Below are 13,240 nucleotides of genomic sequence, written 5' to 3' on the forward strand. Positions count from 1 at the left end.
GTTCCCCTACATCTCACCATAAAATACTTTCCTCTTTCTACGAAATGCATTTCTGCAGAGAAAACTGCATATAACATTAAAGAGCAGCTGAGAGATTAACAGGAACACAGCCCTTTAGAAAACTGGGAAGCCATTCCTCACCTCCCTTCGGAGAATACAATGGACCATGACAATAACAAAGCCTTGTAATGAATCAAATACTGCAAAAAGTATCTGAAATAATATTGATCTTTTGTCTGTCATGGCCAGAACTGCAGACATCCAAGTCAGGGCCAGAAGTGGCAACACCACACAGGAACTCCAAAGGGATGCCCTATTGAAAAAAAGAGAAAAGCAACATTGTAATATTGTAAAAAATGATTAAAAGTTCACTATTAAAATAAAACATATTTAAGGATGGCACTTTATCAAGTTAACTTGAAAATCACAGACAAGAACGTAACAGTGTTGGTACTTTATGTTCTAAAGAATATCCTATATTCAGTTAAACAACACAGTTGTAATTTTTTTTTTTTTTGTTAAAAAGTATTTAAATGTGCTCAGCACTCTATACAGTGTTAGCAAACACAGTTGTCATCAAACTATTGTCTCACATGCACTGTATAAGATTTGTAACAAGAAGATGTAAATGATCAGGACTAACATGGCATTACTGGCGGTGGTGGCTGACAAAGCTGTTGTTGAAACTACTCCACACTTGGCACATTTGAGCGTCAAACCGCTATGAGGCTCACTCATCTGACTGCAAACAAACAGAACACCCACAAAAAGAACAAAATATTGAATTGTCACCAAAAAACGTTGCTACTGAAATTTAGCTTTTAAATATGACGTCATGCAGAAAAAGTAAGTAGACTTATTCAGGATGAATGCTCTATGTTGTTGCAAAACTTTGTACTTTACATTATTAGCTTTAAATGTTAATGCTATGGGGCTTCACTTCATGCAGACTCTATTTATTTCATTTAAGCTAAAAAAGGCCCCAAATGTCCAGTGATCAAAACTGCTCAGTACACTGAAGTAAACGTAAGCACGTGCTAGGATAGACACACAAAGTGAAATCCCTCTATTCAGACCTGTTACAAGACTATTTTATCCAAACTTATTTGAGAAAGAATACAGGACACTTAAAGGAGGAATATGAAGTATGTACGATTACAGAACATTAATAGTGAAAGAAACCTGCAAAATGTATCCAAGCATCAAATCAGTCTGGGCCTACTGTATAGTCGGATTTGCATTAATGATCTGAATGGCCCACTAACATCTGGAGTGATTTTATTCCTGCCATATGAAGGTCTGAATACAGGGCTTGAAATGTATGGAATCTGATGAAATAAATATCAGTTGGTGCTAAAAAACAAGTGACCTGGTTTGCATTTTAATAAAACACAGTACACAAGCATTAAGCTCAAAGCATTTTGTATGGACAAGTGTACCTTGGCACCTGTCAGAAGAGTTAAAGGGCAAAACCTGGAATTTAAATTTTCTTTTACATACAGCATGCATTCAACTTCCAGAGTCAACTAAATAAAGACTTTTGCTATTCCTTCTCTTTCTGCTATCAGAACCAGGAATAACCATAGCTGACTGAGATGTGACAGGAAAGGTGCTTTACCTATTCCCAGCTGGAAAGCAGTCAACGTGGTAAAGATAGGTAACACTTCAGTTTTTTCTCAGTTACTTCAACCATCAGAACTCCTTTTTATTGCCAAACCCAGCATTCACAATATTTTTAACATACTGCCCAAACCAACACTGAACTCCAGTGGTTTCCATTTCAATAAACCAAATGATGACTTTCCATAAAAAGTGCAGTATTTTTTCCATATAAATGCATTTTTTTTCCCATAAGAAAATGGTGAGAACCATGACCTTGTGTAAGGTGATTGTGGGTTGTGAAAGGAACTCAGTGAATCCACATTAGTTTACACCAATTAAAGATCTACATTAACGAATGAACTAGAAAAATGCCTTTGGTAAGCTTAAACTAAGGCTGGGAAAATACTTTCCATCTTTACTTAGCAATACTTCAATGTTATCAGGCTGGATTATTCTCTTTATCTCCATAGATCTATTCTGGAACTCGATGTGTATATAAACCAAATATAATATTTCTGGCTGGGCATATACGTATGCCACCCCTTATGCCAGGAAAATGATTGAGATCAATCAAGACAACATGTCCTTTTTTTCCCCCACTAGTTGATTCTCCATATGTTTATTAACGTGGTAAAAAGCATACGGAGTTAGTATATTTTGCCCCATTCACTGCTTTAAATCCCACAGCTGAAGCTTTGACTGAATTTTTGACAGGTGTTTGCCAGAAAGAAGGAAGTTGCTGTCCTGAGCATGGCTGACAAGAGGCACTCGAGAAATGAGTGACAACCCCCTTTCTACTTGGAGGTCAAATGCTGTGCCAATTTCTCAAGACCGGTCATCTGCCAAGTAGTATCAAGGAATGCTATTGCCAAGCCACCATCTCATTCTATCATAAAAGTGAAGGTTGTTTCTCGTTAGATTATCTACATGCTTTTCCAGAACAGCTGGATTGTTTCTGACTGAAAATTTCCAGTTCTTTATCCATTTATTTTAAAATTAAATACTGCCTTACTAAGTTGTACACTGTTAGAAAGCAAGTTATTTGGTTCATCAGGAAAGTATGTTAAAAACAAATAGAAAAAAAATAGAAAAAAAATGCAGTCAAATCTAAGCTTGGATATCCTTTGAAAATGTACAAAGCCAAACTTGTGGCTGTTCCAGCTCCTTAAATCAATGGAATTAGAGCAGATGTGAATTTGAATTAGTGAATACTAAGTTATTACTACTCTTGAAACAATTTGGGTAGTTTTATAATATTCTATGTTTCATTAGTTTTATTACACAATTAAGAATGTTGTTGAAACAATGTAGACAAAAATAAGGTTAAGAAATTAATACTTTCTAATGAAAAAGGAAGAAAAGAGAAGAAACCATATGAAAGCTTTTGGTACATATTTGTTGGAATGATGTTGAAAGAGCTGAAAACCAGAAAAATTGAATTGAATATTAAATGCAAATCACACCAGCTGAAATATTTATCATAAATTTGCTCATCTAACCAATGAATTGAACTTCTTAGGAATGCTACTGTTAGTGAAACAGTAAAATAATTCAAAGTGGAGCTGTAATAAGTTTACCCATGGCAGTAATGCACAGTAAAATGAAGTTATCATTGCTTATCATTGCTAGAAATGCAGATATTGGTGGTGTTAACTACAAGCAGGCCCAAAAGACAATACTAGAACTTGTAGCTGTAAAAAAAGTGATTACTCCAAGTTTAAATATACTTTCATAAGCATTAAGAAGGTGATGATGCACTTGTGAAATATTTTTCTCCAATACAGAATGAATCTAGGTTTGCTGCTGCAGTACTTCAAATCATTGTCATCCAGTGAAAAACAGTTTCTGATACTACCACCGTCGTAATCCTTTCTTCTCATGAAAACAAACAAAATTTGAATGTAAATACAAGTAAATAATCAAGAAACAAATTTTCCATTTACCTTTTTTTCTTTTTTAGCTTTTAAAACATGTTTTTTTACTTTGAAATTCTTTTGCATTAATTTAGAACATACATTTATGTAGATACCAATGTAAGAACAAAGGCAAATTCTTCACATAGTCAGAATGACAGAATAACATTGACCTCAGTAACAGATGTATTGCCTTAAATATATTTTATAATAGTTTACACAGATGAGTAACATCTCCCACCATAGTAACTATATTTGTCAGCTAGGCAAAAATAATTGGTTCTTTCAGTACACAAAGTACATAAAAGTCTTTTCCTAACTGCAACAACCTTGTGAAACCTCTGCTCAGATTTGTTTAATCCTCATTCTCATTAACTTAATACCGTTGTACTTGTGTTTTATTATGTTTAGTTTGTTTAGTTGCATTCCCTCAGGATAATGCAACAGGAGCCTTTGAGATGAATGGAATCTGTTAGACACACTGTTACACTAATATAAAAGTTCAAAGCACAATCAAAAGCAGTTTTGGTGAATATCTGTACTTGAAAATTGGTGATACAATCTTAGTATGCTTTAAAATAACCCGACTGTAGCTTACCCCGCTCTGTGTTTGAGCTTTTTATCTAGGATTCCATCTCTGGAAACAAGTTTATTAAATACCAAAATACCAATCACCATGTTGACCTGTCAAACAGAAAACAAACAGTTGATCTTTCAGTACCTGAAAGAAAATATTTTATCCTATGACTTCAGAAAAAGGCTTTTATAGGCCTGCAAAATGCCTCCTGTTACATTTCTGAGTATTCCCTCAGAAATTGTGTAAAATCGTCCCTGAGTACAATGGAAATGTGTATTCTCAAATGGGTAACAGATACACAGACTGCAACAGGCTTATTTTTGAATCTTACGTTATGCCTCGTGTTAAGTTATGTATGTACATGTCTGCTGGCCAGAATCTTGAGTAATATAGCTTTAATAATTCCTCCATTTTAATGGCAATTCCAGGAAAACCGTGGCATTTGAGCTGTGCGCACACGGAAGGCCTAGTTAGAGCACACGATAACCGTAACCATGTTCCTTTTGAAGCATTTACGGCCCATGTGGGTATGCCCATTATGCAGAACCAGCCTGTGGTTTTCCATATCCTCCTGCACATTAGTCACTGTCCATGTCATTCCCTAAACTGCCAGACTTGAGCCTTGTTTGACTGCACTTTCCTTTTGTTGTGGGCCACATGAAAGCTTGGGGTAGGTCTTTTTAGCTCCATTAAAGTAAACGATGTTACGATCACATACACGGGTTGAAGACCTACTCTAAAAAAAAAAATTCAAGTGTTTCAGCAGTCAGACTTTGGCACTCAGTGGACATACTAATGGCATTTAATGGACAACTTAATGACTGTTATTATCCATTTGCATTATTGAACTGAACTCTATGAACCTGTCTGTGCGTGGCCTGCAAAGAGGTATTATCAAGTTTTGAATCTATTAAATAAGTGTTCTTTTTCAAAAAACAAAAATCAGAAAAGGGTAATCCTTCTTCCTTTCAAACAGATTTTTCAAGACCTGTGCCAAAATACCTAATTGCTGCTATTCTGTTCTGCCAGCTCTTTTTGAGCTTTTCTTATTATCACTTTATTTTCAGCATTTACATTTTTTTAGCTGATGTTAGATAATTCTTTTGCTTTGTACACTTAGACTTAAGTGGCTGCATAGAACAGCTCCTTCCACAGCTACTAGCTAATGGTAGGGCAAACTGTGACTGTGAGCTTCAAACATCTCTGAAGAAAGCTTGCCAATTATACAGAGAACATACAGTTCCATGTGAAAATTATGACTGGCTTTTTGTAAACATCCTTGGCTCCTCTATCATGACAGGGACTGTGAGTTGTACAAAAGGATCCTGGCTTGAATCCAGGCAACGATGAGACAAATTCTATGGGAGTAGTAAACATCAATTTCAGGAAAATCTATGTAGCTAAATGGCTATATCTTTGATGACTACTAGGACCAATTCCCTTTTGCAAGGGAAAATAAAATATAACCGGTGTCGATAGACCTATCCTAGTATAAAACTGATGAAGTGGAAAGAAGAATTAGATTCAAAATCTGTAAGGGAAAAATGCTAAACAAATTATTGTAAAAAAATCTATACAGACTGCAGAGCAGACAACTGATAGCTGATGGCACATGTAGAATGCAATTCATCTTACCCTAAAGCAGAGACCTGAAATACTTCTGACGGTTTGAGCACTAAAACTATGTATTTTTCTCCACTGCCAACGAAATATGGCTGGGACAGCCAGCTTAGATGCAGAAATCTACATTGCAGATGCCTACAAAAAGGGATAATGAACCCTACACCTAAATGCATTTCCAGAGATGTGGAAGATTAATACACAAACGGGTAACATTTCCCAGCTATAATGATTTTTTTTCTTTGCCTTCAAAAGCAGTAGCCAGGGAGAACTTGCTGGCTGGTTCCACTCCTCCTGTTGCTTTGACTGGCACAGCAATACGCTGCCAAGCAGCACTCTACAAAGACTGTCACTGAACTTCACGAGGCAGTGACAATTGCATATATGCTACTGGTAATAAATCAGTGATGCCTGTAACAAGTTTTCCATGCCACCAATCAGTACATTATTCCTTCGCAGCTTACTGGTATAAAGAAGTGATACAATGAAATGAATCATACATTCAAAATACTGGAGGTACGTTAAACAATACTGAGCTCAGTATTTACAGCAAAATGTAATGCTACTGTATAGCTAGGTTTTTATAATTTAAATGGTACATTCCATAATTTAATATGAAAATACTGGAAATGATATTAATGTTTACCAAGACAACAGCAGCTGCAGGTCCAACGAAAGCATAAAGGAGCCCTCCTTCAAGAGACAGCCAACAGCTGGAAAGAACATTAGAGAAGAACTAATGCAAATTAAAAATAAGTATAACACATCACCAAGAAAGCAGCAATAACTACTTAAGCATGAGATTCTTCTGGTGTATGTTCAGTCCTACATACTGAGATTCACATGCACACACACACAAAATAGCTACTTTGTTGATATGACGATATAGAGACATTGCTAATATTTCAAAAGTTTTAAAGTGAATTATACATATACTGAAATGCCTAAAATTTATTTAATGCGTAAGAGAAAATAAATTTACAAATTTTAATTGAATCTCCTCTAACCATGTATGATGAGTTAACTGAACAGAACTTGCCAGATAGGTATCTAGAAACATGTCCAATTTACTATGTCTGACAGTTCTAAACAAGTTTCGATGTATCTTATGTAATTGCTATTAGAACTAGGTCTTACAGAAAATATTACTATTAAAAAAATACCATATACTATCTCTGGAATATTTTGCAAACAATTTAAATGTATATTTTGAAGCACCTGAAAACTGTATTTTCTGGTAAGCTACTAATTTACAGAGTTCATCATACTGCATCAGAGCTTGCACTGAAAACCATCAGATTTCCAAACACAGATCACTTACAGAATCAAATTCTAAATATTTGGTACACCAAAGCTTTCCATAACTGCAAAAGATCAGGAACTTCACACAGTGAAGTAAATGCAGCTGTGCTATTTTCCCAGTGATTACACATTCAAAGAACTGCATGTTTATTTGAACGCATGATCACACCTAAGTATAAGAAAACTCAAGTATATGTATTCAAATAATTTACTTGGATCTCATATCCAGAAACATTCTCATCAAAATCACACATATCTGCTTTAATTTCCAGTATTGTTTTTGTCCTTTTGAAAACCAAGTAAATTAAATGCAACCATATTGTAATATTAACAATCTGTTACTGTTGGAATTCTAACTGCAAAAAGTGTTTCCCATTGCAGCGAAGCTATGTGAAATCTGCCACATGAAGCCAGCTGCATCAGCATGCTAAATTCTGGAATGATAAATTGATGCAAATAGTTCATATCTGCTTCACTGTTAGAAAGGTAATACGTCAGGCTATTCTACATCCTACCTCAAAAAACAGCTACAACAATAATGCTCAATTTATTTTTGTAATGTTGAAAAAAAGGCTTTCAAAATTTTCTGCAATTATTTCTTGCTATTTTTGCAAAAGCCAAATTATTTGTTGTGAGAGAATGAGAACATAGTCTTCTGAAAGGGACGAATGTATTCACAGTGCATTTCCCTACCAGCGTGACCTTTTAAACTTAGTGAAGATGACCGCTCTGCGTAACTAAGACATATAATTAAACTGTCTGTGTTTATCTGGAGATAAAAATATCAATTGGTAAAAATTGTTCACATGTTGTATGTGAAACACAATTTCAGCTACCTGTGCTGAAAAAAGGATCAACAAGGTGTTTTTTGGTTTGTTTTTGGTTTTTTTTTCTTTTTTTAAATGAAAATATAAATTTCTACCCCAAAAATTTTTAAGACCAAGTAAGAATTGTTCCCTCACTCTCCCATGCTTTCAAGTAAAAAGGTGGTTCAAAAGAGTGGCTTCCATTTAGAGGCAAAACTGGGAAAAAAGTACAGGTTGTCTTCTTTTTTTTTATACAATTTGAATTTTCAACAATCTGGATTTTTGATACAGTGTGATGGGATTATTGCAATGTATTCAAAATCTGCCAGTTGATAACTCTGAAATGTACTTTTTCCCAATCTTTTTCTGTTGAAGACTTTCTGAACACAGATTCTCAGGCACCTTCTTATAATGTAAGGTAATTGTTGCCAGTTTTTACTATCTTGTCCTTCTTCTCTTCTTTGTTCTGATAGCTTTTTCTATGCTTCATAGTTGTTTTTGTTTTGTTCTCCTGTTCTTTCATTCTTCATTATCCTCACGTAGCAGAGACCCCTGGAAACTGATTAGTATTAAGAGCATCCACTGGTGTTTTTATGGGACTGTATTACATAGTTACAAAATTCTGCTGAGTGGTGAAGTATCTGTAGACTTGCTCCTGTGTCCTGTATATTTTGTGAGTTGTTTGATGCTCTCCAGGAAAATGGTTCCATCTCTTAGGAGAACATGACTGAGAAAATTTTCATTTTTGCTGCTATAACGAATTCCTGGAAGTTGTTGGCACTGCTCGTTAGTATATAGCACTGTATGTAAACTTAAGTAGGTCACACAGGTTTATTAACTATAACTTGCAGTAGCAGTACTTTCATAGCTCTGATCATCTGAAGAGAGGTAGCAGCATTGTTTATTAGATTCACTGTCTAATAATTAAGACTGAATGAAAAATATAGAAATGTGAGAGTATATCACAGAATTGGTTGAACTGTGAACAGTTCCGGGCAGCCTTATCAGTCATATACCATATGAAACTGAGATCTGCTTCAAAGATCCTTGGGCCTTCTCCCTTTCCATCAATCTCTTCATGTGTGGGACTATGGGACTGGAACCATTTCCTTCATTTTCACTTGTAATTGTCTTCATTTGGAAATGTCATTTTCTAAAATAGCATCTTAAAGAGCAGGAACAGCTTTTCAACAGGATGCATTTCTGATGGCAGCATGTGTGTAACTGCAGACAAACAGGCAAAATACAGTGTAATCTGTTAAAAATCTTACAAAAGTGCTGTAGATACAGGAGGAGGAGCAGGACAGGAGCTCTGCACTCATACAGCCCCACAGTTGTTACAGGACACAATTCTTCACTGGCTTCTAGAGTGGGACAGAGCATCAGCTGGTCATCATGGAGGATTCTCAATTCCTTACATTTCCTGCTTTCCTTATGGAATTCTGATGTCAAATGCCAAGAAAATGTATTTGCAAATAAAGCAAGAAAGCTGCATTATGGTTCTGTTTGTCCCTTTTGTGCTTTAGTCCCATGGTACTTTGTCAGCCAATTTGGGGTCCTAGGAGAGGAGCTGTTACATGCACAGAGACCTGCTCTTTTTTACTTTCCAGGTTGCCCTTAATGAATGATTTGTTGCTTTGTCTGAATATTTCAGTACATCCTCATTCAGCACAGGAAGGAAGCAGGAAGCAACACTAACTAAAGCAAGTAGTCACACACAAATTATTTCAGTAGAGTAAATGCAATGAGATTCATCCTACAAGGGACAGAGCTACATCACCAGTGGAATCTGAATATTGTAATCTTGTGATTTTTAGTTCTTAAAGCCTAAATGGTTCTCCAGTCCTGGTTCAAGGACTAAATAGTGAAAAGAACAGCAAGATGAGCACATATTAATTAGAAAAAAAATGTCAGAGGAGCAGGTCCTCAATATAACTCCCAAAAGAATGCTAAAACAACTGTTTTGCTAATGATTGCCAGCTGTAAGTGCTGGTCCACAGTGAATCACTTCACTTAGGTGAGCTCTTCCTCATTAAAAAAATGCAAGACATAAGTTGTCATAATTTAAAACCGAAGAGGTCAGTGTTTAGAGCTGGTATCCAGGAGGACATTTGTTTTTGAATCCTTACCCACCCAGAGCTGGAGTGAGGGCTTGAAGCCTCCCCTGCCCAGGGGCCAAGAGGGTGGGACACACAGGGAGGGAAGGGAATCCTGATCTCACTCAGTGATGATGCTAAGGAGAATAATTAAATGTTCATTGAAGCGAGCACTAGACCTAACATCCACATCTCTGATGAATGCTCTCATTACCAGGCTACAGAGTCACATTTTCTCTCTTTCTGTCCAGATCCATACTTAATTTCTTAGACAACGTGAGGAGAGCTCCAAACAGGACAACTGAAGGAAATGCACTCTCATATACATAACATCTTGGTGGTTGGAGCAGCCTGCTGGCAGGAGGGATGCTCAGCCCAAGTTTCTTCTTCAGCAAGAGACAACCGAAGGGCAGCCTCGCTGAGGAGTTAATTTTCGAGGGTGCTAATTATGCACTGTAATGAGCCAGGTGGCTAAACAGGAACTGTCTTAATAAAATGTAAAAGAACTACACAGGTTTCCTCATCATTGTCACTCAAGTACAGCCCAGTCCAGGAAATGGGCTGCATCAGGCACTCCAGGAGAGAGGGGATGGGTGGAAGAGCTATTTTGAGTTTTCTGTGGGTCTTTGGCTCCAAGCAGCTCAGGAGCATGAAATCCAAGGTACATGCTTGGTGGGCAGAAAACTGGGTGCCAAAGAGACTCTTGCCTGTACGGTTTTAGGTATGTTTAGAGGTTGGCAAAGGCTAGCCATAATATGTAACATTCTTTTTGGTAAACGAATATAACCATGAGGTGTCTAAGTGGACCTAATCCTCCACGTTTCTAAAAGCTTTGCTACTTCAAACCCTCACATGAAATCCAGTAGTCCTGGAGTTTGCTGACCTCAGTCCAAGACTGTCATATGGTTTTCTCTTTGTTCTCTTGTGGCCCACCTGGTGGTTCTTAGGGCAGTTCCAAATGTGAACGGATACCTGTGGAGTCTTTAGACTATATTACGTAATTCCTGATGGGTATGACAGCCTTGTTAATTAAAAATGTAGTTTATCATTTCAGATTGACTTACTAGTGGGCTGTTCCATATCCTTTTGTCTTGGTAAAGCCTATTGATATTGCAACCACTAATGCTGGTAAACCTGAAAGAAGAAAAAACAAAACAGTAATAACCATTAGATGCTGAGCAAAATATTGCTGTTCTGCCTTGACAAAAAATGACAGGGCAAGCCAATGCAAAATGACCAATTTTACATGTAATGAATCATTTAATGAAGCACAGTGCTATTGCAGAATTTGTTTTTATGAAGCACTAGCAGGGAAGAGGACATGGTTTTCTGCCCACGGTGTTCCACTTTGATGTAGCTAAATTACTGGTATATTTGACAGGTCTTAAAGTTAACTAGGAAGAGACTTCATGAATATTCAGTGAATGCTTCTTATAGCTTGATTTCTTGATATTACACTACTTTGCTGAAAATCTTGTAAAATTTTGTTAAAACATTTTTTTAAAAGAATGCTGAAATATACACTAGCATAGCTTGAGCTTGAGATAAAATAGAAAGGCTTCTAACCTAGTTTTCTTTTTAGTAATGTTCTATGTAGTATCTTTCAGGTTTACTGAAGAACATGATGATATTCTTGACATTGTCACTGCATTAAACGTTTCATTCCAATGATTCTGAGGAAATGAATTTTACAGACTTACCCCATCCAAGGCACAAGAAACGTTTCCTTATGAGGCGTGTCCTAATTTTTCCAGTAACAGCCATATATGACTGCCACGCTTCTGTCAAAACCCAACAGAATGAAGCTAAGAAGAAGAAGTGTAAAAATGCGGTGGTTGTGGTGCAGATGCCCTGCAGGGAGCAAAGAGAAGCTTGTGCTGAATATTAGGGACACTCATTTCTCTTTTCAGTTCAAAGAGTTGTCATATTCCATCATCTTGACCTTTATCCTTAGCATCAACTCCCCCTTTATGATGTAGTGGCCACAAAGAAAGGGACAAAGAGGGATGTTGATGGGGATTAAGAGGAAGAGGTTTTGACTGTTTTCCCAAAAACTAAGTGTGCTGAGCAGGGACGAAGAACACAAAATAAATCATACCACCAGATTTTTTCTCTACACATTTACTTTAGCCAAGCATAATCACAAAGCCATTGTGGTCAGCAAGTTACAAAGTTACTGATGCATAAAATCGTACAGAGCTGAATAATAAAAATGTGGGGATGCAAATGCTCCTAGTTGCCAGTTTTATTTTCTTTCCCTCCATGCAGAAAGATCCTGACTGTAAATCTGAATTTTAGGCAAAGAATTAAGTTTTATTTATTTGATTTTTAATTTAAATCTTACAGAATGTTAACCTATTGGAATATACTGCCTGAGATCTTTTTGGTCAGGTTTAAGTATCATAACCTTAACAATTACCCTGGATATTGCTTTTATGGGTGTCGGTAATTTGTCATCTGAAAAGTATTTTGAGCACATGCAATCAGCTTTCTTTTGTCATCATAGCCTTTAATTACACTTGACATTGTGTCTTATATAAATGAGCTTCTTAGCATAAATGATAATCTGTCCTCCACTATGTTGCTTAAAATGCCAGTTGCACACTATAAAACTCAGTGTGTATTGTACCCTAAAACCAAAACCACACCAGTAATGTTGAGAATATCCTTATCACAATTTATCCCTATCATGAAGTGTCAAAATTATATCAAGGTTAAAAAAAAAAAAATAACACTCCTAGTATCAGCAATGAAAGATCATAGTTGAGAAATTAATATTTTTTTATGACTATTTCTTTATGCAGCATACACATCTACTAGCTACCTTACACACATGAATTAAAAGGCTAGTAATTTATTTTTTACTAAAGTCCCAGTTCAGAAAACTATTTAGGGAGAAAATATGCAAGCTCTCAATTATGTGTAGATGCTTGTATTAAGCTGGTAGTTTTGTTGAATCAAGGCTGGTAGCTATGAAAATTTGTCAAGGGTAAGATACATATGACACCACACGTTTTTTAGTTAATTCTGTATTCCTAATTACTTTAGTATCTCTTTGTCTTGAATTTTCTATTGTGTTAATTTTCCCAGATTCTTATCTGAAATTGTGTTGGTTCAGTCCAATACTTTTCTCAAGTACATAGCTGATAGCTGATAGCAGCTGATACTAGCATCAGCTGATATCAACCTCTGACCTTTCAAAAAGTTATGCACTTGAAGAGTCAAAATGTAATGATTTCCTACTATGAATTTACAGATGTGACAAATACCTTGTTTTCTAATTGTGGGTCAAATTGTGTATTTAAATTTGGCAGAAAGGGGTTC

General features: G+C 36.2%; 1 protein-coding gene across 7 annotated transcripts in view; it reads right to left on the reverse strand.

The window, feature by feature from the left end:
• The window catches only part of ADGRB3 (adhesion G protein-coupled receptor B3), a 445,285-nt gene that overhangs the window by 29,440 nt on the left and 402,605 nt on the right, over positions 1-13,240 (reverse strand). For 6 of the 7 annotated variants that reach the window (XM_071806930.1, XM_071806929.1, XM_065834941.2 and 3 more), the window contains 6 exons: positions 11,617-11,767; positions 10,981-11,050; positions 6,359-6,425; positions 4,114-4,199; positions 644-742; positions 142-313 (listed from right to left, as the gene is read on the reverse strand). In XM_071806930.1, coding sequence (XP_071663031.1) covers positions 142-313; positions 644-742; positions 4,114-4,199; positions 6,359-6,425; positions 10,981-11,050; positions 11,617-11,767 — 645 coding nt within the window. The remainder of the gene's footprint in view (positions 1-141; positions 314-643; positions 743-4,113; positions 4,200-6,358; positions 6,426-10,980; positions 11,051-11,616; positions 11,768-13,240) is intronic. The other variant, XM_071806928.1, reaches the window with a different exon arrangement.

This window comes from Patagioenas fasciata, chromosome 3 (assembly GCF_037038585.1).
Source record: "Patagioenas fasciata isolate bPatFas1 chromosome 3, bPatFas1.hap1, whole genome shotgun sequence".
In the NCBI taxonomy this organism is placed as follows: Eukaryota; Metazoa; Chordata; class Aves; order Columbiformes; family Columbidae; genus Patagioenas; species Patagioenas fasciata.